The sequence below is a fragment of the Ahaetulla prasina genome, chromosome 1 (genome assembly GCF_028640845.1).
Source record: "Ahaetulla prasina isolate Xishuangbanna chromosome 1, ASM2864084v1, whole genome shotgun sequence".
Lineage (NCBI taxonomy): Eukaryota > Metazoa > Chordata > Lepidosauria > Squamata > Colubridae > Ahaetulla > Ahaetulla prasina.
The window spans coordinates 55201343-55227621 of NC_080539.1; the positions used below are offsets into that span (position 1 = coordinate 55201343).

General features: G+C 39.7%; 1 protein-coding gene across 9 annotated transcripts in view; it reads left to right on the forward strand.

The window, feature by feature from the left end:
* Positions 1–26279, forward strand: part of HHAT (hedgehog acyltransferase) — a 246873-nt gene that overhangs the window by 59670 nt on the left and 160924 nt on the right. For 8 of the 9 annotated variants that reach the window (XR_009152958.1, XM_058165305.1, XM_058165308.1 and 5 more), the window contains 5 exons: positions 697–848; positions 8321–8382; positions 18719–18832; positions 23003–23197; positions 24515–24727. Coding sequence is in view for 8 of the 9 variants with exons in the window: in XM_058165305.1 (XP_058021288.1) it covers positions 740–848; positions 8321–8382; positions 18719–18832; positions 23003–23197; positions 24515–24727 (693 nt within the window). In the remaining variant the exon portion in view is untranslated. The remainder of the gene's footprint in view (positions 1–696; positions 849–8320; positions 8383–18718; positions 18833–23002; positions 23198–24514; positions 24728–26279) is intronic. The other variant, XM_058165307.1, reaches the window with a different exon arrangement.

Genomic DNA, 26279 nt, shown 5'->3' on the forward strand with positions numbered 1-26279 from the left:
ACTTAGGCATGTAAGCTAGCTGGGTGACTTTGGGCTAGTTACTCTGTCTCTCAGCCCACACATCAGGCTCAGGCAACAAGCCAATTCCTGTTCAAAGCAATGGATCAATACAAAAAATTAATAATACATTTCTTCTGAAAAATGATTTCTTAGCTGTAGTTCAGAAACAAGCTGCCCTATTTCTAATCAGACCATGATATTGTCTTCTTCACTAATTGTGTACTCATTGTGGTCATGTTGATTTCCACCATTCCAGAAAGTTCTAGGAAAGGTCAAATTGTTTTGCTTCTACTTTGTGCATTTCAGGAATGGAAAAAGCTGAAGAAAGTTTTGAAGAGGGGAAGGCTGATTTTGGTCTGGAATTTAGTTAAAAAACAGTCTTTCTTTACTTTACTTATATTTTATAGATATTCTGTCTGTCTGTCTGTCTGTCTGTCTGTCTGTCTGTCTGTCTGTCGATCGATCTGTGTTGATGCACAGGGCTTCTATTTTTACATTACAACATTTCTTCTTAGTCTCTTAGGAACCCAAACTATAAGCCTAAATTATTCCTCTTCCATTGTCTGCAAGATAAAGAAAAGGAGAAAAAGTTTTGAAAAATAAAATTTGAAATTCTTCCTCAAGTTTCTGTGGTCCTATCTGACGTTTCTATGTGGGGCTAACTAAATATTAAACATGTTATTTCATTGTTTTTAGGTGTATGGCTAGGATGTCCTCCTAGGTGTTGAGAAGCCTAAAAATGTTCTTCCAGTCGGAGATTTTGCCTAGATGGGAATTGTGTCTTTACTTGTTTCTTTCTTTTGGCTCTCATTTTTATTCTTTCTATGAAGTCTTCCAAGCTTCTCAAGGTAAGTCTCAACTTCATCCCTATTATCTTTAAGTGTTATTTTTTGCTTTTGTAGTTTTCAATAAATTGAAATAAAAAGTATAAAATATGTAACTATTTTCCTACAGTCCCAAGCAGAGTATTGCACTGAGTCAGTTTGCTTGTGCACATTTTTCTTAGAATAGGGAATAGATAGATATAAGATTCTTTGCAATCCATACAATGGAAAAAGCAACATAAAATAATCTGCATAAGAATAAATGGGTTTGTGATGAATGTGTAGGCTGGCATATCTGATATGCCAACATATCTTTTTTCATGGTTTGTTTGATTCAATTGATTATGTACATCAAGTTGTCTTGATTCTTAGCAGCTAAATATCTGGGAAAATGTAATCTATTGTGGTGCTCATTGGCAACAATGAGGTGCAGAAATATGTGATGTCCTGGAAGCCAATTTATATAATGAATCTATAACTTATGTGTTAACTTTCTCCAAAAAGTCTAAAAATTGAAGATTTTTTAAAAAAATTGCTTCTAAAGTAACTTCTACATGGTATATAGTATATTTTCCCCAAATTGAGTTTTAACTCAAAAGAATTTTCCAGCTAACATGACTTCTGAAACTTTCAGAAATTGGTTCGCGTTGGAGATCACCCACTTTGAAAAGGTTTAGATAAGTAGTATCTGCCATTCCATCATATAATTCACAATATACTGTACCTACCTACTTCAATAACATCTGCACTACCAGAAGATCCTCTTTGCATAACTTATGGCAGGTTTCAATAGCTGCATGCTGTACATTTTCCTTTCCTTTTCCTGGAACCCCAGAGACCCTGAGATCATATTGCAAAAAAGATTTGTTGAAAGTGCTGTGTAATTTTCTGCCAATTTTCAGTGAGAAATCAAGGGGAAAAGCATGTAAGGCTTGGATTGGCTTAATGCACCTAAAATGCTCATCCCCTCAATTGAGAAAATAGAAAGTAGAAAAGTGGATATAGAAAATAGAAGTAGAAAATTCTTTTCTCAGTCAGAGGTCACTATGCCAGGGGTTTCAAACTTGGCAACTTTAAGACTTAAGGATGCCAACTCCCAGAATTCCTCAGCCAGCTATGCTGCCTGAGGAATTCTGGGACTTGAAGTCCACAAGTTAAAGTAGCCAAGTTTGGAGACCTGCCCTGTGCCTCAAGCTTCTTGGTTACTATAAACAAAATAAAACTTTGTATGCTTCTATTTAGTGATTAAACACATATATTGTCACCAGTTCAGTAACATGAAAATGTACTAATGCTTTAATTGTTCAACTTTCTCCTTTGGATGAGTTTTTTAGAGTTGGAATTAAGTTACTCAACATGCTTGGAATAATTTTGGTTGTACTTGATATGTACAAGAATAAATGTTACATGTATCTGATATATTATTGCTCTTATTATTGCTCAACCTCACAAGGTTGTGATAACAGGGAAAACAGTAGAGAAGGAGTATTATGTATGCCACCCTGAGCTCTTGAAAGAAGCTAGCATCCAATAAATGGAATTACTTCTGTAAAGTGACTCCTGCTATTCTTCATTTTTTCCACTAGGAGGAGATAGCATAACAGTTTTTAGAATGTTGAAATAATAATTAATGTAGCCAATAACAAGGTGGTTTATATAAACAATTATCATTAGGATGTTAGATGTTTTAACCACTAACATTTCAAATTATTTTTGTATCTGGTTTTTGAACTGATAATCTATCTTTATGTATAGAAAACAAAGGTATTGATAAGAATATCCTTCATTATTTTAATATCCTCATATTTCAACTGAGAACTCAGTCATCACAAGAAACGTATAATTCATGGGAACAGATTGAATCTAAACCTGGTTTTGACTAATCTGAAACCCCATATAAGTGTTCAACAATAACATTTTAGCATAGAAGGATTCTATGATTGCTGCTGTTTTGAAAATGACGAGGTGTGGGCTATGATAATAGCAATGTGATTTTGTTTTAGAATAGTTCATAATGTCGAAAGGAAAGCTGAGTTTTCCAGAAGCTCAGTTCAAAAATATTTGTACTAAATGGACAGTATAAATAGCTTCTTGAAAAATATGCTTGGAAGGTATAGTAGAAAATACTAAACTTAAACAGTCAGTGAAGTGTAGTAGTTGAATTTTGTCTCAGCAACACAATAGAAAGGTGTTAAAATGGAAGAAACAAAATAGAATGAGAAGAAGCAACCGGTAGTGATACAGAGCATTAATAGAGCATGTTTCAGTAGAACATACATGAGTTACTCGAATCAAAATAGTAATTGTAATAGAATAATAGAATAGCATAACTTGAGTATCCACTTGAAATGTAATACAATTGGAGAATGGTTTAATTTAGCAGATAGACATTAGTTGTTTCTTTCCTCGGCTTATCCTAGTGTTTATGGTACCCATGAAATGTCATAAATGCATGTCACTAAGATTCTTCTTATTACTGATGTTAAAGTTCACAGATATTTATGCTCTTTTTTCCTCACTGTCCTGTATGAGAGGGCATTGCCTTCAAAACAAATCTTTCTGTAAATTCTGTATGAGCATATCTGAGGTGGCAACAGAATCTATACAGAGAGGTTTTCAAAAAGTATTTGCTCCAGTATTGCAGATTAGAACTATTAGATTTGACAGGAGAAAAATGAAGAAAAATGATTTGGAAGACGTGTGGTGCCCATGTACTATCTCTTGGCACTCATTAAATCAAATGTGCCTGCAGCTCTATAGTCCTAGTGCAAAATCTAAATTTCTAGATTAGATACTAGGAGGGGCACTTTTTAATGCACTTATTTACTTCCTGGGATAGACACAAGGAAGCATATTTTTGGGGGGCAGGGGGAAGGGATTGGTTAAGACCAGCCAACATCTACATACAATTTAGAAAATCACCAGAAATTTTGGTGGGAGTTTGAATGAAAGTCATCTCCCTCTCTGTCATACTGAATAAAAAATTGGTAGGTCGGTGTTTTGTAAGATGAAATGATTTGTAGTCTTTATTTGACTTTATGTGTTTCTATCCCGCTCATTTTCCTGATTTAGTTCGTTTAACACCCTGCTGCAATTTTCAGTTAGGAATGGCTACCAAAGAAATTTGCAATTAACAATTAAAGTCAGACAAAGAGATGTAATTAGAGATACAGATCCCTAGTGATTGGTGATACAAACTTGATTTTCAGCTCTCTCCTTTGTTGGATAACCAGGCTAAGAAAAAAAAGGAAAGGAAAAATATTCTCAGAGAAGATGATGTTTATTTTGGGCATCAGAAAAATAAGAGGAAAAACTTATTTCTTGAAAAGATGAATTTCATCAGCTAGATATTAAGAATCTCCTCTAAAAACCAAAGGTGATAAATCAAAAGTTTAGCTCTTCATCTTGAAAGCTGCTTCCCTTCTAAGCGGTGCTCAGTTAATAGCTTGAACTTTGGAGGCATTCCCTCTTGCCAGACTTAAAAATGGAAATTGAATTTTGTTAAGGAATAATTGTTGGAGAGAATCTATTTGATATCCAAAATTCTTATGCCAAAATTAGGCCTAAGAAATGTTTGTTTTATGTGTGTGTGTGTGTGTGTGTGTGTGTGTGTGTGTGTGTGTGTGTAGGTCTTTGGTTATTCGGGTTTTCTCCCACATAAAATTGGAAGTATCTTGGCGATGTTTCAACAAAGTCTCATTCGTCATCTTCAGGCTTCAGTTTCATGCTTCTGGGAGCAATGTGTGATCGCAGCTGTTTCTTCCTTTTAACTGCTGGTAGGGGTTTTAACTGATTGGGTGGGAGCTTGGCTGTGCTCTGATTGGATGGTGTTTTTTTGTGCTCTGATTGGCTGGGGGTGTGTCCTGTTTGGGTGGGGGCTTGGTTGTGCTCACATTAGTTTGAGTTGCAGGGGGATTTGAGCTGGTGAGCTGCATTGCTGTTGTTTGGCTTCGTGTTCGTGGTTGTGCTACATCTTCATAGTGGGTGTCAGTCTGCTGCATGTATGGATTGGAGGGGTTTGAAATGGCTAATGTTGCAGCTGCGGTCTGACTTCTGGTCCTTGGTCGTGCTTCATCATCAGTGTGGGTTTGGGTCTGCTTTCTGGGTGGATGTGCGGTGGTGACATCCTGTGTGGACCTCGTGAGTGTGGGTCTGGTGTCATTCCTCGTGTTAGGGACTTGTTTGTCAATAAGGGCGGGTTTCCAAATGGCTGGTAGGTGGGAGGTATCATCTCGTTTATTCATGCTGTGTGGGTGTTTTTCTATCTCGATGGCTTCTCTGATTATTCTGTTGTTAAAGTGTTCAGTTTTGGCGATAGTTCTGGTCTTTTTAAAGTCAATATCATGTCCTGTGGCTTTAAGGTGTTGGACCAGGGAAGAAGTTGGTTCCTCTTTTTTGACTGAGTTCTTGTGTTCTTCAATGCGTGCACTTATTCTTCTGTTGGTTTGTCCGATGTATATGGTGGGGCAGGCAGTGCATGGGATTTCATATACTCCTTGATTTTTCTAACTCAATTTTGTCTTTGGGGTTTCTTAGGATGGTGGATATTTTTCAGTTTGTGCAGAATGCTGTCTTGATGTTGTGTTTGTGGAGGATCTTGCTGATTCTGTCTGTGGTGCCTTTTATATATGGGAGGAGGGCTGTGCTGTTTTCAACATGTGCGTGTTTCTCTGTCTTGGATTTTAATGGGAGTTTCTTTTTGGATTAGATTGGTAATCTTATTTCTTTGGAATCCATTGGATGTTAGTATGTTAGTGAGTGTGTAGTTCGGTTTTTAGGTGTTGTTCGTCAGCTAAGCGTTTTGTTCTGGAGATGAGTGTCTTGGCTACGGAGTTGATCTGTGCTGGGTGATGGTGTGCGTGCAGATAGCGATTTGTGTGTGTTTTCTTCTGGTAGATGGTGTGTCCTAGGGAGCCATTGGGTTTCCTGTAGACTAAAACATTCAGGAAGGGAAGTTGGTTGTTAGCTTCTGTTTCCATGGTGAACTGTATTTTGGGGTGTAGGCTGTTGAGGTGTGTGAGGAAGTTGTCCAGTTTTTCTTTCCCATGTGGCCAGATTATGAAGATGTCGTCTACGTATCTGAGCCAGAGTTTGGGTTTGTGATCAGATTTTTCTAGAGCTTGGGTTTCAAAGTGTTCCATGTAGAGGTTGGCAATGACAGGTGAGAGGGGTGATCCCATGGGTGCTCCTTCTATTTGTTTGTATTTTTGCCCGTTATAGATGAAGTATGTGTTGGATAGGCACCCGGTTGGTCAGATCTAGGATGTGCTTGGGGGGGTTATATTTGTTTTGGATAGCAGTCAAGGCTTCTTTGATTGGCATTTGGGTGAAGAGGGATATGACATCAAAGCTCACGAGTAGGTCGCTGGGCTATAAGTTTTGTTTCTTTATGATCTCTATGAACTGGAATGAGTTTTTTACGTGTGAGGTGATGGATTCTGCATAGGGCTGTAGCTGTTTGGCGAGAAATTTGGCTAGGTTTTGTAGAGGTGAGCCTATGGTAGTACAGTGGTTAAGTGCAGTACAGGACTTACACCAGTTCATTTAGTGACCATTTAGTGACCATTCAAAGTTACAATGGCATTGAAAAAAGAGACTTATGACCATTTCATTATCCCCATGATCAAAGTTTGGATACTTGGCAACTGACTCATATTTATGATGGTTCCAGTGTCCCGGGGTCCTGTGATCCACTTTTGCGACTTCTTATAAGCAAAGTCAATGGGGAAGCCAGATTTGCTTAACAGCTGTGTTACTAACTTAACAACTGCAGTGATTCAACTGTGGAAAAGAAAGGTCATAAAATGTGACAAAATCCACTTAACATATGTTTCGCTTAGCAACAGAAATTTTGGGCTCAATCGTGATCGTAAGTCGAGGAATACCTCTATTTCAGACAAATACTGCCTATACTGCTCCCCCCCCCCCCGCCCAGAGCCTGGAGTTTGATCCTGATAGGGCGTCAGGTTCCAAACAAAAAGAAAAAGAAAGAAACACAGCCAAACACAAACCTGGTTTGTTGCTGCCTGCTTTACTTCTTTTTTGGCAGTCACTGACAATCGCAAAAGGAACTTCTTGTTGGGGCTAACTGCCCGTGCTCCCCACCACCTTTTAAGCTATAAGCACCACCCACCCATTCACACGCGCAGCTCCCTTCCACATGACCCTGAAATGAACAGGGGATACTACATGTAAAGAAGCCAACATCTGCCTTAAGTCCAGCCTTTCTTTTCCTCCTCCTCCGCTGCCAGTAGGTGTTTAAGGAGGACTGGTCCTCCTCTTCCTTCACTGCCCATCAGCTTTTACTGAGTTAGCCTTTACAGGAGGATCCTTCCTGGCCAGTCATCCAGGACATTCCAGGATGGCCAGGGAGAGAGGTGGCTGCCTCCCCTCCAAATGGCAGCTCCAGGCCTGCTGGCACACCAGAGCTGACACAGGGCTCAAGGTTGACTCACCTTCCATCCTTCCGAGGACCCAGATATTTTTTTGTATTTGTATTTATTTGTCAGTCATGTATTTTATGACAGATACAAGTGTAAACATAATTATAAATGCATGAAAAGGATACGAATAAAAGAAAACATTAGGAGAGGGACGGTAGGCACGTTGGTGCGCTTATGCATGCCCCTTACAGACCTCTTAGGAATGGGGTGAAGTTTACGGTAGACAGTCTAAGGTTAAAGTTTTGGGGGTTTGGGGAAGAAACCACAGAGTCAGGTAGTGCGTTCAAGGCGTTGACAACTCTGTTACTGAAGTCGCATTTTCTGCAATCTAGTTTGGATCGGTTTACCATGAGATTGTAGGGGACAATAGGTGAATAATGCTTCTACGTTTGTAAACCGCCCAGAGAGTGCTGTAAACCACTATGAAGTGATATATAAGTCTAAAGGCTATTGCTATGGCTAGAAAAAAATATTACAAGATACTATATTGCAGACTCTCATCTCTTTTTAACTAACTTTTTTGCTTAATACTGTTAACATTGAGTCCACATGCAACTGATATCCACTGTTTGTAGAGCTGTTCTGATGTCATTTTAAAAAAACAAACTCATTCGTATTATATTGTTGCTGTTGTTTGTAAATTTTTTGAAGATAGAGCATTTTGAGTAGAGAACTTGCTTGCATCAGGAGGCCTACAGAAGGTGGAATTTTAGTAAGTGGGTTCTCAACATAGAAAAAATTGCCTTTATTCAGATTTATCCTTCTTTACAAATTGGAAACTTTGCATGTTTTATTTTTGTTCCTATTTACTTATTGACAAGTTGATCAAATTGGACAGGTTGTGACAGTCATGTACCTTATTGACTGGCAATTCCTAATCTATTGACGTATTCTGTAATAACTCTTACTTCCCTTAGAAAAGAGATTCACAGGCCTTAGGCTTTCACTCTAAGAATACTACTTGGAATTTATTTATTTTTATGTCTTCTCTTTGTAAGAGAACTGATAATATTGTGCTATTGCTGTTTAACTAAAATTGTCTTATTTGCACAGAATACGAAGAAGAACTTGATAGAAAATTTGAACTGGAGAAAAATACCCTGGGGTGGAGGAAGGTAAGGTCAATGAGATTAATTAAAGTGCATTGAAATGTGATTGAGATTGAATGACAGTAAGCAGTGCTGAGCTTTGAGGCCTAGTGTGTTAAATTTTATTCAAGATGAAGGTAGAGCATTTTGATACACGTTACGATAAAACTTCTGTCCATCTAGTGCAAAATGGCTTATCAAATTGTCATGCTGTGACTTGTCAATTAACATGGCCTGTAGTACTTAAAAGAAAAACAGAATTAGCACTATATTAAATTTAGCATATTGTTACCTGTGTAGCAGGAGTGTCAAACTCAAGGCCCGTGGGCCACATTCAGCCCATAGGGCTGCCTTGGAAACAGCAAAGGAATGGTTCGCGGTGCCTCTGCCAGCGAAAGCGGAGCTTGGGAGGGGAGCTTGGGACGCACTGCGCTTAGCTGACCCGAGCTCTGTTTTCACTGGCAGAGCACTCCCCAGCACGAGTGATATCGAGCTGGCCACACCCACCCTCGCCATGCCCCCCCAGTCCCCTGAGGTCAAATACAGCCCTGATGCAGCCCTCAATGAAATTGAGTTTGGCACCCCTGCTGTATAGCCTTGAGCGCTGTTCTCTCTGCAGGGTGGGTTAAAAGAGGCAACACTGTACAGTTAGTCCTCAACTTACAACCACAATCGAGCCCAGAATTTATGTTGCTAAGTGAGACATTTATTCAATGCGTTTTGCCTCATTTTACGACTTTTTCTTGCCGCATTCACTGCGGTTGTTAAATTAGTAACACCGTTGTTAAGTGAATCTGGCTTCCCCATTGACTTAACAAAAGGTCATAAATGATAATCACATGGCTTAGGGCCTGGGTACTTACGGGACCACCTGCTGTTACCGCATGCCTCCCACCGACCCGTACGCTCTCACAGAGAGGGACTTCTCAGGGTGCTGTCCGCCAAGCAATGTCGGCTGGCGGCCCCCAGGGGAAGGTCCTTCTCTGTGGGGGCTCCCACACTCTGGAACGAGCTTCCCCCGGGTTTACGCCAAATACCTGACCTTCGGACCTTTCGCCGCGAACTGAAGACATCTTTTCTGGCTTAGATTTTATCGATTTTAAAATCTTTATTATTATTATTAATTTTAAATGGGTTTTAGTTTTTATATATTTTAAATTTTTAGGCTAATTATAATAAGTTTTTTAATCTTGCATTTTAAACTGTATATTTTCTTGTCTGTTTTTATTTTGCCTGTACACCGCCCTGAGTCCTTCGGGAGAAGGGCGGTATAAAAATCAAATAAATAAATAAATAATAAAAATAAATGATCCCAGGAAACTGCAACCGTCATACATATGATCCTGTTGTCAAGGATCCAAATGGAAATCATGTGACCATGGGGATGCTGCAACAATCTTAAGTGTGAAAAATGGTCATAAGTCACTTTTTTCAGTGCTGTTGTAACTTCAAATCAGGGTTGAAGCCCTGTACCTTTATACATGCATGCAACATTGATACTTAAGTGCAGCTTTTTTCGGCTCCCACTGTGGGTACTAAAGCTTGAGTGTGCAAATAACCGCAATAACTGCGGTCGCACTCATCTTTCAGTGCATTCTATTTCTTAATAATATAAACTAAAATTGCTTGGAAACAATAACCGAAATTATTTTTTCCTTGGGGTACCACAAAATATTGAATATTATTACACTAAAAAATCTGAGACTCAATTTCTTTTATAATGTGTTGCCTTATATCTGAAAACATGCCCATGTTTGGATATGTTTTCAGATACAAGTTGTTTTTTTACAGATATGAATATGTTTTCAGATACAAGGGTATTTGGGATTACAATGAGGCATTGTAGGTTTAGGTGCAGATGTGAATCAAATATACAACCTCTTTTTAATTCTTTCTGCAAAAAATAGCTTCAGCCAAATTTTCTTCTAGTCAGCATCCTCAGTAATTTTGGTTGTGCTGAGTTGAGCTAAGTTTCACTTTTATAAATTAGTTTCATTTGGAATACTTAGTGATATTCACCTTAGAAGACTGTTTTGGCATAGCAGGCTGAATAGTTGCCTATTAAAGTATGCCTATTAACATATTAATTTAGGCATACTTTGCTGAATGTAATTTGGGCTCTTGGATCATGCAACTCTTGAGAATGTGCGATTTAAAAAGCTAGCAGCTTTTTGGTATCAATTCATTGCCCTTCCCTTAATAAAATTACCTAAGTCAAAGAAATAATTTCTACCCGGTAGAGGGGTGTAATTCTACAATTCTTTCCTGTGTAATCCCATATCTTTCTAAAAACCAATTGTCCACCATACTTTTTAAAAGCCACCCATGAGTGTGTGTGTGTGTGTGTATGTGCACATTCATCTTGGGGACGAAGTATGATTCTACACTAAATGGCCCCTGCAACAAGCAGAAACCTCACACAGCCACAAAAAACACACAAAACAACTTTCACACTTAACACACACACTACACAATACAACTGACTCTCTCTCACACACAAAATGCCACATACAGCTTTGTGAGATTTTGTGTGTTTGTGTAGTTAGAGTGAAACACTATAAAAACACATCAAATCTCAGAAAACTGCACAAATATTTTATTTTATTTTATTATTTCATTTCATTTCATTTCGTTTTATTTATATTTTTAGATAAAAGCAGCTAAATTTAAAACTTCCTTAACTTTAAATTGCTATGTCTAAAAAAAACAACTTCTAAAAAAACCCCCAATTAACTATTTTTTTAAAGCTCCCCCCCCCAGTTACTTACCCAATTGTAGGGACAAGGCAGGCAGATTAAGTTGCTCACCAATGAGATGGATTGCAGGCAGGCAGATTGAGTTGATAGCTGATGCAATTGATTGCAGCAGCAGCCACAGCAAGGTAGGAAAAGCAAGTGAGCCTAAAAGAAGCAGCAAACTGCGAAGTAGGCAAGTGGGACTGGGCGATTGGATGGGCATGGGGGGGGCAGGGATTTTTGCTACCGGTTCTCTGAACTAGCCCCATTGTTACCGGATCACCTGATCTGGTCCGAACCAGGAGCATTTCACCCCTGTAACAGTCAATTTTTAAACTGCACTGATAGAAAATTGGGAGTCAGTGAAGTTTGTGGAGCAAAGGTATAACATGATATAACAAATGACATCTATAATTACCCAGGCTGCTGCATTTTGAACTAATTGAAGCTTCTTGGATGCTCTTCATGAGCAGCTCTGTGTAGAGCAGTGGTCCCCAGCATTTTGGGCACCAGGGACCGGTTCTGTGGTGAGAGGTTGGACCTGAAGAGGCATGGTTTCGCATGCTGCTTGCATCCCATGGATGGGGCTTCGCTTATTTGCACAGCCTGGTTTCTGGCATGCTGTACTCCAGTGCCCGGTCCACAGGCTGGGGGTTGGGGACCCCTGATGTAGAACATATTGCAGTAAACCACCTGTTGTGTCTGCGCCCCCCGAGCCGGGCCTCCTGCCAGAAAGTGACTTGGAAAGTGAGGGGGAAGGGCCATCAGGACTTACCTCGGGAGCACCGGCTTCCCTGGCTCAGTTCTAGGAGCTAGAGGCAGGCCAGGTGGAGGAGATAACGAGGCCTCCGTCCCCTGACTCTTCCCCCTCCCCAGGCCACGCCTCTAGACCCGGCTGATGGCAATCAGGCCTGGCTGGACCCTAGGTTTCGTAGGCAGGAGAGGCGGGAACAATAGAATCAGGGGTGGGGCAGGCTTAGGAAGTGCTGAGTCATGGAGCCACACCCCACAGGATATAAAGGCAGCAAGAGCTGCTGTGCCTCTATTTAGCAGGCAAATTAACTGCTTAACTAAGGGCTGAAGTACTGTTTGTTCCTGGGTGACTCATTGGCGTCAAGGGAGATAACAGAGACACTTGGCAGACGCTCGCTATTTTGCTGCCAGAGCTGATAGTGCTGGCTAATTAAGCCATCGCTTGGACGGAGGCGAGGGGGGACAGAACACCACCTTTGGCCATAACCAAAGCACTGCCTCTTGATCCAGGAATAATGGTGCACTCCGTGCACAACATGAAGCTCTTCAAAGGCTCCCCTAGAATGGCTGGGACTGGCTCTTTGAATAGGAGTCATGAATCAAGACGGACCCCCAAGTTACATACTGATTTTGTCTGGAATAGGGAAGAAGAACAAATGACTGAAAATTACCAGATCCAGGAGCCATAATATCCAAAGCCACTCTCTCTCTTGCTAGAGCTGAAGCTTGTTTTCCATCGGGGTATCTGCAGCCTTCAGGTGCTGAGAGACAACCTCTACAGCATTGCTTGGCCAGCCGGGCAGAGATACAACTGAATATCGTCAGCGTAATAATACTGTACTTCACCCCATGCCATTGAAATGACCTGGCTTAGCAGCTTCATATAGATGGCTATCCAATATTTTCTTAAAAATTTACAGTGTGAATGCTCCAACACTGGAAATTTTAAAGAAAATGTTGGATAGCCATTTGTCTGAAATGGTGTAGGGTTTCCTGCCTGGGCAGGGGGTTGGACTAGAAGACCTCCAAGGTCCCTTCCAACTCTGTTATTATGTTATATTAGATGTTGAATAGGAATGGGGAGAGAGTCAAGGCTGGAGGCACCCTACATCAGAAGAGCTGTGGGGCAAATTTTCCTCCTTCTTCATTGGGGTCCACCCAGGACAAAGGAAAAGAGCTAGTATAAAATTGTGTCTTCAGCTCTTAATTCCTGGAAGCATCAGCAACTTAGGGCCTCTGCTTGCAATTACTGCAGGTTCTAGTCCCACCAGGCCCAAGGTTGACTCAGCCTTCCATCCTTTATAAGGTAGGTAAAATGAGGACCCAGATTGTTGGGGGCAATAAGTTGACTTTGTATATAAATATACAAATAGGATGAAGACTATTGCTAACATAGTGTAAGCCGCCCTGAGTCTTCGGAGAAGGGCGGGATATAAATCCAACCCCCCCCCCAAAAAAAAACAGTCAATGGCATTGAAGGTTGCTGAGAGATCAAGGAGAACATGGATGGATGTGCTATCTCTGTCCAGCTTCCTCCAGAGATTGTCCACAAGCGCATATTTCAGTTCCATATTCCAGAATGGAACCCAATTGGAAGTGTTTCCACTTCATCTAGGGCCCTCTGAGCTGCAAGGCAATCACAACATGGCTACAATCATCATAAATCTGTTAAACAGACTGTAAAGTCATTTAAGGTATTTGTCCATCAGCCAGTTCAATCTATTTGTTTCTATCTTGCTTGTTATGTAACATGTTCAGTTGTTGCATAATGTCAAAATTGTCTGGCTTCAACTGAGCCTCAAGTCTTGGCTAGTTGTTTCAAACCCATGTAGGAACTTGATTCTATATTTCTGCAGCTCACACTTATGTATACTTTTCCTCTGAGTCTATTTTTCAGGCTTTCTTCTCTGTTCCAGTTGAGTTTTTGGAACCACTCACTTGCTCTTTCCTTTCCTTAGGCTCCTGTGTTTCCCATAGCATGTTGATTTCTTAAATGCCTATGTATGTTTCTTATTCTTGACATTTGTGTGTTTTTGTGTTCCCTCCTTTTTAGAAGCAGAGTAGCACAATACAAGTAGTCCTCATTTAGTGATCACAATTGGGACCAGCAACCTGATTGTTAAGTCAGGCGGTCGTTAAGTAAAACCGTGACTGTGCTTACTATCATACTTCAGCTTTCCTTTCCTTTACTGATCTGTGGCCTGTGTGAGGATTGGTTGAAAGTTATTTTTTCGTCACCATTGTAACTTTGAACAGTCAATGTACAAAGCCATCTCTAAACAAGGACTTTCTATAATTGTGGGGGGCAATTGATAGAATAGAATAGAATAGAATAGAATTTTATTGGCCAAGTGTGATTGGACACACAAGGAATTTGTCTTGGTGCATATGCTCTCAGTGTACATAAAAGAAAAGATACGTTCATCAAGGTACAACATTTACAACACAATTGATGATCAATATATCAATATAAATCATAAGGATTGCCAGCAACAAGTTATAGTCATACAGTCATAAGTGGAAAGAGATTGGTGATGGGAACTATGAAACGATTAATAGTAGTGCAGATTCAGTAAATAGTCTGACAGTGTTGAGGGAATTATTTGTTTAGCAGAGTGATGGCCTTCGGGAAAAAACTGTTCTTGTGTCTAGTTGTTCTGGTGTGCAGTGCTCTATAGCGTCGTTTTGAGGGTAGGAGTTGAAACAGTTTATGTCCAGGATGCGAGGGATCTGCAAATATTTTCACGGCTCTCTTCTTGATTCGTGCAGTATACAGGTCCTCAATGGAAGGCAAGTTGGTAGCAATTATTTTTTCTGCAGTTCTAATTATCCTCTGAAGTCTGTGTTTTTCTTGTTGGGTTGCAGAACCGAACCAGACAGTTATAGAGGTCAAATGACAGACTCAATAATTCCTCTGTAGAACTGGATCAGCAGCTCCTTGGGCAGTTTGAGCTTACTGAGTTGGCGCAGAAAGAACATTCTTTGTTGTCCTTTTTTAATGATGTTTTTGATGTTAGCTGTCCATTTGAGATCTTGCGATATGATAGAACCCAGAAATTTGAAGGTTTCTACTGTTGATACTGTGTTGTCAAGTATTGTGAGAGGTGGAAGTATGGAAGGGGTTTTCCTAAAATCTACCACCATTTCTACGGTTTTGAGTGTGTTCAGTTCCAGATTGTTTTGGTTGCACCACAAGGCTAGTCGTTCGACCTCTCGTCTATATGCGGATTCGTCATTGTCTCGAATGAGACCAATCACTGTTGTGTCATCTGCGAACTTCAGTAGCTTAACAAATGGATCATTGGAGATGCAGTCATTGGTATACAGAGAGAAGAGAAGTGGGGAGAGCACACAGCCTTGGGGGGCCCCTGTGCTAATTGTACAGGTATTTGATGTGATCTTGCTTAGCTTCACCTGCTGCTTCCTGTTTGTTAGGAAGCTTGTGATCCACTTACAAGTCTGTTCCAGTACCTGTAGCTGGTTTAGCTTAGTTAGGAGAATGTCTGGAATGATGGTATTGAATGCTGAACTAAAGCATTCTAAACTATTAGGATAGTCCAGCCAATGGTAATTAATGGTCTTTATTATAGCTTAGCTTGTGACACTTGGGACAGGCTACCAGCTTCTCTCTGATAAATAGAAGGAGCCAGCACTTATATGAAAATCCTATAGCATACACACATTTTTGTATTTAATATGAAAGGGCCATTAGCTGTTGCACAATAGTTTCTTTTCTCATATTACAGAGGTCTATAGATATTGACATAGGTCTATAGATGTTGAGAAGTATAAAGCTGTTTGTTGCATTGTAAACTTTTATGGCAACATATTTTGAATTTAAAGCAAGAAAGCAGTTCTTGGGACATATATTTGAAATCTGTGCCACACTCCTCAAGGAATAATGGAAGCATAAACAGAGACAATGATGATTGTCTGCTTTCTGTTCTAATTTGGAAATTCCTTGTGATCAACACTGCAAAGGATGTGTTGTTCTTGGCAGGTTTCCTGGGAATAGATCTCCAGAAGTGAATATTACTTTGCAATTTGAAAGGGAAGCATTAGGAGACAAAAGGCAATAGTTTTGTTTATCTGCTGCATGTTATCGCCTAATTCTCTGCAGTTTGAAATAGTGACTTACAATAAAATGTAGGCTTAAAGAAGAAAATATGTAACTAAATGCAGCTATCAAATGGCAGTTTGTCATAGACAGGTAAAATAATTTTGCTCCCCTCTCTGATGCAATATTTGGGAAAGGCTCTCTACTCATGTAGAGAGTTTCACCAGCCAAATGGCAATTAATTGCAGTCATCATTTTGATAGGGTCCCATTTATTTATTTTTTTGGTGGGCGAATTCCCTGTTTCTTCTGTTCCATTAAATGGATAAATTATCTCATTACACATTAAATATATAAACACACTGAACATCTTTTTAAATACAAAGTATTTTAACTTACTGCACCTGTGTATGATTTGCCAATTGTATAGTGGCACTCTAGAGCAGGGGTCTCCAACCTTGGCAACTTTAAGCCTGGAGGACTTCAACTCCCAGAATTCCCCAGTCAGCTTTGCTGGCTGGGGGATCCTGGGAGTTGAAGTTCTCCAGGCTTAAAGTTGCCAAGGTTGGAGACCCCTGCTTCAGAGGGTTAACAACATTGCCCAGAGGATTATTGGTTGTCCTCTCCCCTCCTTGGAAGAGTTTTATAGCTCCCGCTGCCTTAAGAAAGTTCAAAACATTTTTTTAAAGATCCATCTCATCCTGGGCACCCTTTTTTTGAACTATTACCATCTGGCAGACGGTACAGAATAATAAAAACAAGGACAAATAGGCTGAAAAACAGCTTCTAACCCAGGGCAGTAACTACATTGAATTCTACTGTATAGTGTAGGCATCCTCAAATTATGGCCCACGTATATGGCCCGCCAGTGCAAAGTATCCGGCCCACGGAGTGGTGGGATTCAGCTGCGCTCCTCACCCTGCCCCTCACCGTCGGCCTTATCTTCCAGCGAGCATCCACTCCAGCTGCAGTTCTGGTTAATTATTTCACCGGTTGAGCTGCACTTCTGATCACACCGCTGCTGCTGAAGGTAAGGCCGAAGGGTCCTGGGGAGGACCAGCTGACTGAGGGGTGATCTCGCCAGTGCAGCCACATGATCCAGGGCTGGGGGTGGTGAGTAGGCGATGGGTTGCTTCTGGCTTGAAAAGCAGCTGCCAGCTTGTAAAGCAGTGCTTTAGAAGTCTTTAAAACAGCCTTTCAGGATGTTTTTCACAGCCGTGTGATCCAGGGCCGGTGGGTGAGTAGAGGAGAGACTGTTTTTAAAGTAGCGCTTTAAAAATCCAATAAAATTCAATAAAATCCAATAAATAAAAGGGTGTGGGTGGAGGTCATGTCTCCATGTCTCCTAGCTTTTTCAAAATCAGCTGAAGTTGGCTAACACTAATTCAAAATGCAACCGCAGTATAATGCCTGAAGGAGAATTCACCCACTGCTTTGATTCTTGCCATATATAAAGTACATCCACCAAATTGGTTGCTGAACAATTTTGGTAGATATTCATGTGTGTGGTTACACATGCACGAGTGTGGCAAAAAGCAAATCAGTTTGTGAATTCTCCTCCAGGCTTAACAGACCTTTAGCCCTGTAATCCCAAACAATTCAAAAAATGGAGTCTCCCCTGCTGGCAGGCACTCATAGGTCATCTGAAACATACGATCAGGAGTCATTTTGAAGGAAATTCTATTTGTTTTATTCTTTTTTTAATGGCCTATTTTAAGGAGCCTGAAGCTGCTGTTGTAATGAAGTTAGGCAAGTGGCAAGAAAGTTTGCACTCTTTTTCCCTTTGCGAGAGGGGGGGTCTTAAGTAAATAGATGCCTTGGGTTGAACAAGTAGAAAGGCAAAATGGACTGTTAAATTGGCCACGCCAGTCACATGACCAACTAGCCACACCCACCCAACAGTCTGAGGGATCGTGAATCAGCCCCTTGTTCAAAAAGTTTGAGGACCCCAGGACTAGGAGGTGCGGTCTCTTTGCAAAAGTTTCTATCGGAGCTGGGACCTTGCATTTAGAAGTCTCTAATACAGCATTTCTCAACCTTAGCAATTTTAAGATCTGTGGATTTCAACTCCCAACATTTTCCAGCCAGTGTTGCCCCAAATGGCTGACTGGGGAATTCTGGGAATTGAAATTCACAGAACATAAAGTTGTGAAGATTGAAATACACTGCTCTAATGAATATAGGAATGAGGATGAAGGTTCATTACCCGAACTTGTGGGATGGTTTCTGAATCTTTTTTTACCAGGCTAAGTAACATTTTCAGTGGAGTTTAGGCAGTGGTGGGATTCAAGTAATTTAACAACCGGTTCTCTGCCCTAATGATTTCTTCCAACAACCACTTTGCCAGACTGCTCAAAAAGCTAACCATTGGTTCTCCCGAAATGGTGCGAACTGGCTGAATCCCACCATTGAGTTTAGGAGATGTCAGTGTTAGTATACTTCTGTTTATAAGGGCTTCAGTTGTGCATGTGTCAAGCCCTTATAAACAGAAGAACACGGACATCCCCTAAACTCCACTGAAGAGCTCCTAGAACCTCCGTCGACAGCCTTGCTAAGTCTTACTGTTGTGTTCTATGCAATAAGCCCATTTGTGTAACAGTCCTGTATTTTTTCTGGTTCCTAGTGTGAAATATTACAGTGATGTGATATGAGCTTCTCCAGGTTGGGTCTCTATAACGTGTATCTTTCATCTTCACTAGTATGGCAGTCTTTTGGAGATGATAGGAATTTCAGTGCTGAACATCTTATCTGTTCAATTTCTTTATAAGTAAGCTCATTTCAGAAGAATTTAATGACAGTTTGGTTCCATTGATGTCTAGGATCCAGTTGATTTTGAATGGAGTTTCTGGATGGAATGGGGCAAAGGATATATACTGTGGCTTCTTTTTGGCCACCTGGTGGTATCATTGGTATCCAGCATTTATATGGAAAAGGTATGTGATTTTGTTTTCTACTAAACATTTTCTCATCTGCATTCTACTAAAATTATAATAATGTGTAACTAAAATTATAATAATCTGTATTTAGAGTATAGACCCGTGATGGCAAACCTATGGCATGCGTGCCACATGTGGCACATGGAGCCATATCTGTGGACATGCAAGTGTTGCCCTAGCTCAGCTCCAGCGCGCATACGTACACCAGCCAGCTGATTTTCGGGCCTTCCTGTCCCACCGGAAGTTGGGAAATGGGCCGTTTCTGGCCTCTGGAGTGGAGAGAGAGTCTAGAGAGCCTGTGGAGCTTGGGGAGGATGAAAAATGGGCCTTCTGGTCCCACCGGAAGTCAGGAAACGGGTCATTTCCAGCCTCCGGAGGGCCTCTGAAGGGTGTGGGGAAAGGCCATTTTCACCCTCCCCAGGCTCCAAGGAAGCCTCTGGAGCCTGGGGAGGGTGAAAAACAGGCCTACCATGCCCACTGTGCCATCACGTGCCAAAAGCGGGGGGAGCACGGGGGGATCTTCATTAGTTTTGAGTAGTTCAGAGAACTGGTAGTAGCCAGTTGGCTACTGGCCCTGCCCCCATCTATCTGCCTCCCAAGTCCCAGCTGATCGGGAGGGAATGGAGATTTTACAGTATCCTTCCCCTGGATTGGGGAGGGAATGGAGAATTTACAGTATCCTTCCCCTGCCACATCCACCAAGCCACACCCACTAAACCATGTCATGCCCACCAAGCCACACCCACAGAACCGATAGTAAAAAATTTTTGAAACCCACCACTGCAGTATACATATTTAATAAATAATTACATATCCTGTTTTCCCCAAAATAAGACCTCCCCTGATACTGAGCCCAATTGGACTTTTGAACGCATGGCAATAAGGCCAAGTGCTTATTTCAGGGTTCAAAAAAAATATAAGACAGGGTCTTATTTTCAGGGAAACGCGGTGGCTGTTTCTTAGGTTTCATCTATTAGCTCTATTTCTGTGGCTTATTGAAAGTGTTTGTGGGTCACCTATTTGATACATTGATACATCTGGCCTAAATTAACTGTATAAAACATGCTAATGTTTTGGGGGTTTTTTTGAATTTATATCCCGCCCTTCTCCGAAGACTCAGGGCGGCTTACATTGTATAAGGCAATAGTCTCATTCTATTTGTATATTTATATACAAAGTCAACTTATTGCCCCCCCAACAATTTGGGTCCTCATTTTACCTACCTTATAAAGGATGGAAGGCTGAGTCAACCTTGGGCCTGGTGGGACTCGAGCCTGCAGTAATTGTAATTGCAGGCAGCTGTGTGTTAATAACAGGCTGCATTAGCCTGGTGATACCAATGTTGGTATAATGTTCGTTTTCAGACTAAAAGATCTTTGAATTCTCCTTCATCCTTCGAATTGCAGGATTGAAAATAGACTCATTTCTTCTGAAAATTCAGACTTTGAGCTCCACTACCTCCTTTCTATCTATTAATCTTGGGTCCTTTGAATAGCACTTACTTCAACGTACTGCTCGCCCTGGGCATTCCATCCCACAGTTTTTGGAAAATAGTAATTATCTTCAAGTTGTTCAACAGTGGGAATAAGTTGGCAGGGTCCCCCACATCTTCCTTCATAGTTCACTTCTAATAAACTCCACCCTGAGTAGTGCTGGAAGAATGCTGTGCTATAAGCTTATTAAAATTTGAGGCGTGAAATTATTGAACTATGACAGTAAAAAAGTCAAGGAAAAAAAAGACCTATGTGCTCAGTTTTAGACAGGAAATGAATTTATGAGACCCAGGGGAGAACTAATTTTTGCTTGTTTCTAAACAGCGAGTTTCTGTGCTTTTCCTTTGCAGATATGTTTTTTTCAGAACAGCAAAGTTGTTCTTCCCATTTCAAATTTGCATTGGCAAATAATAGTCTTACGTGCATTGTTTGCCTAATATATTCAAGTTGTTTTAAGAGTCTGCTCTACCGTATTGTGTTTCATAGTTAGAATGATTTGAATAATTCTTGTCTTCAAAAGCAGACATGCAGAGAGGACATGTCTGGCTGAGCTTGAATGGGTAGTTGATGTACCCTGAACAGTATCTACAGTGATTCTCTCAGCTAAAACTTCTCTTAGAATCCTTTGACTCTTCTTGAGGCCAGAGGGTTGGGTTTTTTTTTTGTTTTCTTTTTTATTTGGAGTGAGCTGCTTGTTTAAGCATAGGGAAAAACAGTTTGGTGATGGGATAATCCTTAATTCAAAGATTAATTAAGTGTGCATATGTATATACATGCAGTATATTTTTAATTTATTTGTCAACTTGTATACTATCTCAGTAATAGAGTGGCTTGAGAAAACTTACACAGTAGGATTAAAACATCAAAAAATTAATCACTAAAAACAATCAAAACCACACAAAGAACATTTCGTGCACACTTAGGAAGGTAACGATATAAACAAATCCCCCACAAATTATCATTGGGGAGTAGACTAATCCATCCCAGCCCATTTCTGATAAAAGAACTAGACTGTTACAGCTTTATGAAAGCCAATAGAGTCAGGGCTGTATAGATTTCAGGGGCATGCTAGTCCTTAGATCTCATGAGATTACAGTGCTTTTAAGCTAAGACCTAGCATATCAGCTCTTCTAGATCTTATCAGTTAGAGAAAGACAACAGGAGGAGAAGAATCCCATATGCAACAAGAACCATAAAGAGTTTTATAAGTGAATGTCAATTTGAATAGCACCCAGTAGCCCACCACTAGTCGATATACCTTGCAGAATAAGTGGTATTACATGAGTGAAATGAGCATTCCTGTATAGCTGCATTATGGGCCATTTGAAGGTTTTGAGTCCCATATAGAGCACATTGCAATCATGAAGATCCTTGTGGTATGGGGGAGGTCACTAATTCAGTGAGTCATGTCCTCTTAAAGTCTTCATTCTGATATGCTTAGATTCTGTTCAGATCTGCTCCTCTTTGCTCCGTTCATAAAGAATGAGTCGAATAGATTTGATGAAATTTATATCCACTTCCATTTTATATATCCCAGCATTAAGGCATTTTCAATTGCCAAAATTCTATTTTTCTGCCTACTAAATGTTGAACCAAGAGTCTGATCATTATTTGATTCCCTTTATTTAACCTAATATGGCATTTGACATAGACAACCAGGATGAGTGCTGCCTGTCAACTCTCAAAACCATTTTAGTTGAAACCATATTTTTCTTGCTTCCTTTCTTAATTGCCATAATTATGGGGGGAGGGGAACTTATGTAATGTAGAATATTTTCTTCCAATATGCCAGACATAACAACAATAAGGCTCCTGAGAACCAAGGCCAAATCAGTGTGTCCTAGCAACAACAGAATGGAATGCTGAGAAGTTCATCACCTGCTTGGTTGACTAACGTGACCTGTGACATGAGGGTGGTGGACATTATCTATTCTTTAATTATACCAAAAACGCAGGAATTATTCAGAGTTGATTTCATCTTTGACCGTGCCAATATGATGTACACAGTAAACCGCATTTTTGAGGAAGCCAAGGCCTCAGAGTCTTGAATTGGTTGGGAGCATTACTTGGAACCATGACATTAAACCAGCACTGAAAAATTTCCGCATTTTTGGAATTATTCACATTGGAGGAAAACATTCTACATTCCATATGTTCTCCCTACTCCCATAAATATGGCAACTAAGAAATGAAGCAAGAAAAATATGGCTTCAGCTAGAGTCGTTTTGAGAGTTGACCCAGCTTTACGCTGGTTAACTTGATTAGTTCTTACTCTGTCTTGTAAAACAGTGCTGTGTAAGTATTGAATAAATAATATTTCTTATTTGCTTTTCTTTTGTGGGAATATGTTTGTATTTTTGTTTGCTTGGTCAAGGACCATAATTAAAATCATTCATTTATTTACTGCTTCAGCCTTAGTTAGCTGTCACTCATTATTTGATCATAAAACTTAATCTGGGCTAGGCAAAGTCTGCTATCATAATGACAAACACTGTTTCAGCCGCAGTTCACTCTCACCCACTATTCTACAGTTATAACAGTAAAAAAAAACCACCAACCCAATTATTGCAATATTAATATAGATCCTTTGAGAGAGTTGGATATATTGGTGATAGATTAAACATTCCCTTTTTCATGTATGACATTTCATCATCCATTCTCTCTGACATTTCAGTACAAACCTTGGTTTCTGATGGTGTATGGAATTGCTGCCTGTTGGTTTCTCCTGGGGTCCAAAGGACTGACTATGATTTTTCTGCATGTCAGTATCTCATATTTAGTAGCCCAGTTGAAAAATCCAGTGCTTACATGGTTGACTTCTTTGCTTCTGTTATCAACTCTGCATCTATCCGTCATAGAAGAAGTGAAGGTAATTTACACATGTAATTTTTGTGTGTGTTTTGTATAAATCTGGGATTTTGAGAAATTTAGAGGAATCACTCTTAGAAGATGTTATAGTATTCTTAGAATGTCTCCACCTTAGAAATTTAGAAATAAAATATGTATGTATATACATTAGTGAAGATACAAAATTATTATGTTTATTTTACAAAAGGAAAACAATAACATTGACAAAAACCTGATAAATATTTTTTTAAAAAATCAAGAATTGGGTTGATTCTTTCATAGCCACAATGTAAGCATTAAAAAAAATTAAATACTAAATGACCAGTGGCTAAAGTTGAGATTTCTTGTCTGAGGCTGATAGTAAAATATAGTGTCAAGGAGATGAAGATAACCTGAAGAAAAGCCAGATGGATTTTAAGGAGTTCTAAAGTAGCAGCAAAATCATATACCAGTTAATATACCTATATCTCAGTAATGTAAACACAAATTACTACAGTACCGTTGGAAGCAACAGTTCCATATTTTTGTATATGCTTATTATTTGTAATGGTAATCACTGTAAAACAGTGTTTCTAAAGGCTCAGTTTTGCTTATTTGAGAATCTGCAGCAGCATATATATGTATGCAGAAATATATACCATACATATACTGTATGTATGTATGAATGTATATACATATGTGTATGTATGTATTTACTGTGTGTATTGTGTGTGTAAAAAGAAATAAATTTTACTTTAAACTGTGGGCCTAAGTTGCTAAGGAAAGAGAGTTTTGGATAATGTAGTGTCTTCCTTTTACTTCCCGGAAGATTATTTTCCTAAATGCATAGAGCGAATTCTATTCTGAGTCTGGCTTAGAATAGTTTCAATGAAATAATTGGGAGCTGTGGTGGTGCAGTGGTTAAAATGCAGTATTGCAAGCTAATTCTGCCAACTGCCAGCAGTTCGATTCTCATCAGCCTCAAGGTTGACTCAGCCTTCCAACCTTCAGAGGTTGGCAAAGTGAGGACCCAGATTGTTGGGAGCAATATGCTGACTGTATAAACCACTTAGAGATGGCTGTGAAGCACTATGGAGTGGTATACTGTATAAGTCTAAGTGATAAGTGCTATAGTGCTATAGCTTTGGAATAAATTCGTTGGCTTTATTTCAACTTTGTCTAATGCTACCTTTCTCCAGTAAAACCCATAGGAAGTGTTTGGATAATATGAAGCTATTCTGGAGTCTTTCTTTTTATAAATCTGTACACATGCAGATCTCAGGTTTCCGGCTATGGAATATTACTTTTAATAGCTATGTTACTTTTTACATAATCTTCTAATTAGTTTCATTTTTTTCAGAGAGGCTGGTATGCCAGTGAAAATGAGTATTATCTACTAGTTTTCACCCTGATTGTGCGCTGTCTCTATTATACAAGCTTCAGTCTGGAATATTGTTGGGATAGGACTACTGACATGATACAGCATTCATTCCTTTGGATGTTGTCATATACATTCTACTATCCTGTGTTTCACAATGGACCTGTTATCACCTTTGATGAATTTTATACACAGGTAACAACACTTTGGGTTGCTTTGATGTTAATAATATGTTTTGGTATTGCCGCTTTTTAATATCTTCATGTTGGAGGAACCGTTAGGAACCAAAATGAGTTTGCATGAAAGCTTTTGGATGGTTTCTATCATAGTAGGAGTTTACATTAAGTAAAAGCATGGCCATAATATTGATTGGATTATATGGATTTTAAATTAACATTCTAGCAAAACTGAATTCATTATAAATAAATTAAATGTCTGCATTTATGCAAGAGGGAAAAATATTAAAACATACAGAATTGGAATGAGAAATATTGGTCGACAATAGTTCAAATGGAATGAATGTTAAGAATGCGATTAAATGTCAAACATCTATTAGCAATGTGATATTTCTGGGGAAAAAAAACTGATGCAATTTTACTCTTCAGTAATAGACCCATAATTTTCAGATGATGATGATGATGATAAGCATAAGGTATTGTTACATTAGCCAAGAGATCACAGTGCTATTGTAAAATAGTAGTGTGGCTGTCAATTTACCAGCTCTGTTGTGAGACACACTCATGCACTTTCCAAGGTATGCCACAGGAGGGCAAGCTGGCTTCACACCAAAAAAGAAAAAAAAAAGAAAAAAAGGTGAGCAGCTTTTCCTGCAGTGTCATCCAACTCCCCTACCTTCCCTGGAGCTACATCACAAGTGGGTATTGCAACCAGGAAGGTTCAGAGCTGGCAGGAATCTGACTGCTTATACGGAACACCAATTCGTCTCCCCACCAAAATGGTACCTATTTATCTACTTGCATAAAACATGCTTTCAAAGTGCTAGGTGCTGAGGCGTGTGAATCCACGCAGTGCTTGGACTTGAATCGCTGGTGCAGAGACCATCTTTAGCATCATTAAGCCACTGAGCCACCACGCCTCTTATAATTTTCAGACCATGAAAAGTAATAATTTGAATTTTTCTGTGTAAGCCCCAAGCCATTTTGGAATACTACATTGAAAACATTACTTTTAAAAATCATGCAGACAAAATCAAATAGGTTCAGAAGATGTATTGAAAAACTGTGCGTAATGACCTAGCAAAGTGAATGGGGATATTACTGTGTTTTTAAAATACATTGAGGATGAGAAAGACTGGGTGTATGCTATCCCAGGAGCAGGGCTAAATCTATTGGGTATAAATTCCAGAAATTTTAACTTCAGTTGAGTATTTAGCTGAATCTTGAGAAGTGTAGCTTCATGGTGAAAGCCAGTGATAAAGAGTAGGAGATGGCTATCATGGAAGTAGAATATTTGTTGGGAATACACTAAGTCTAGATTTCCTGTGTTGAACAGCTAGATTTTTATGCCAGGCCCGTCCCTTTTGATTCTGAAACTGTGAACACGTAAATTGAAGTTATGGTGATTTTTAGAATTGGATGTTGCGTGTTTGTGATTAGATGTAGCCCTGATTTCTCAAAAATAACTTAAACCATGTGAGACATGAAAGGTGTCTGTATAGAGCTGATTACATGTCCAAGGTGGGGGCCTGGAGAGAAATCATATCAGAGTTTTAGGCATTCAAAGAGAG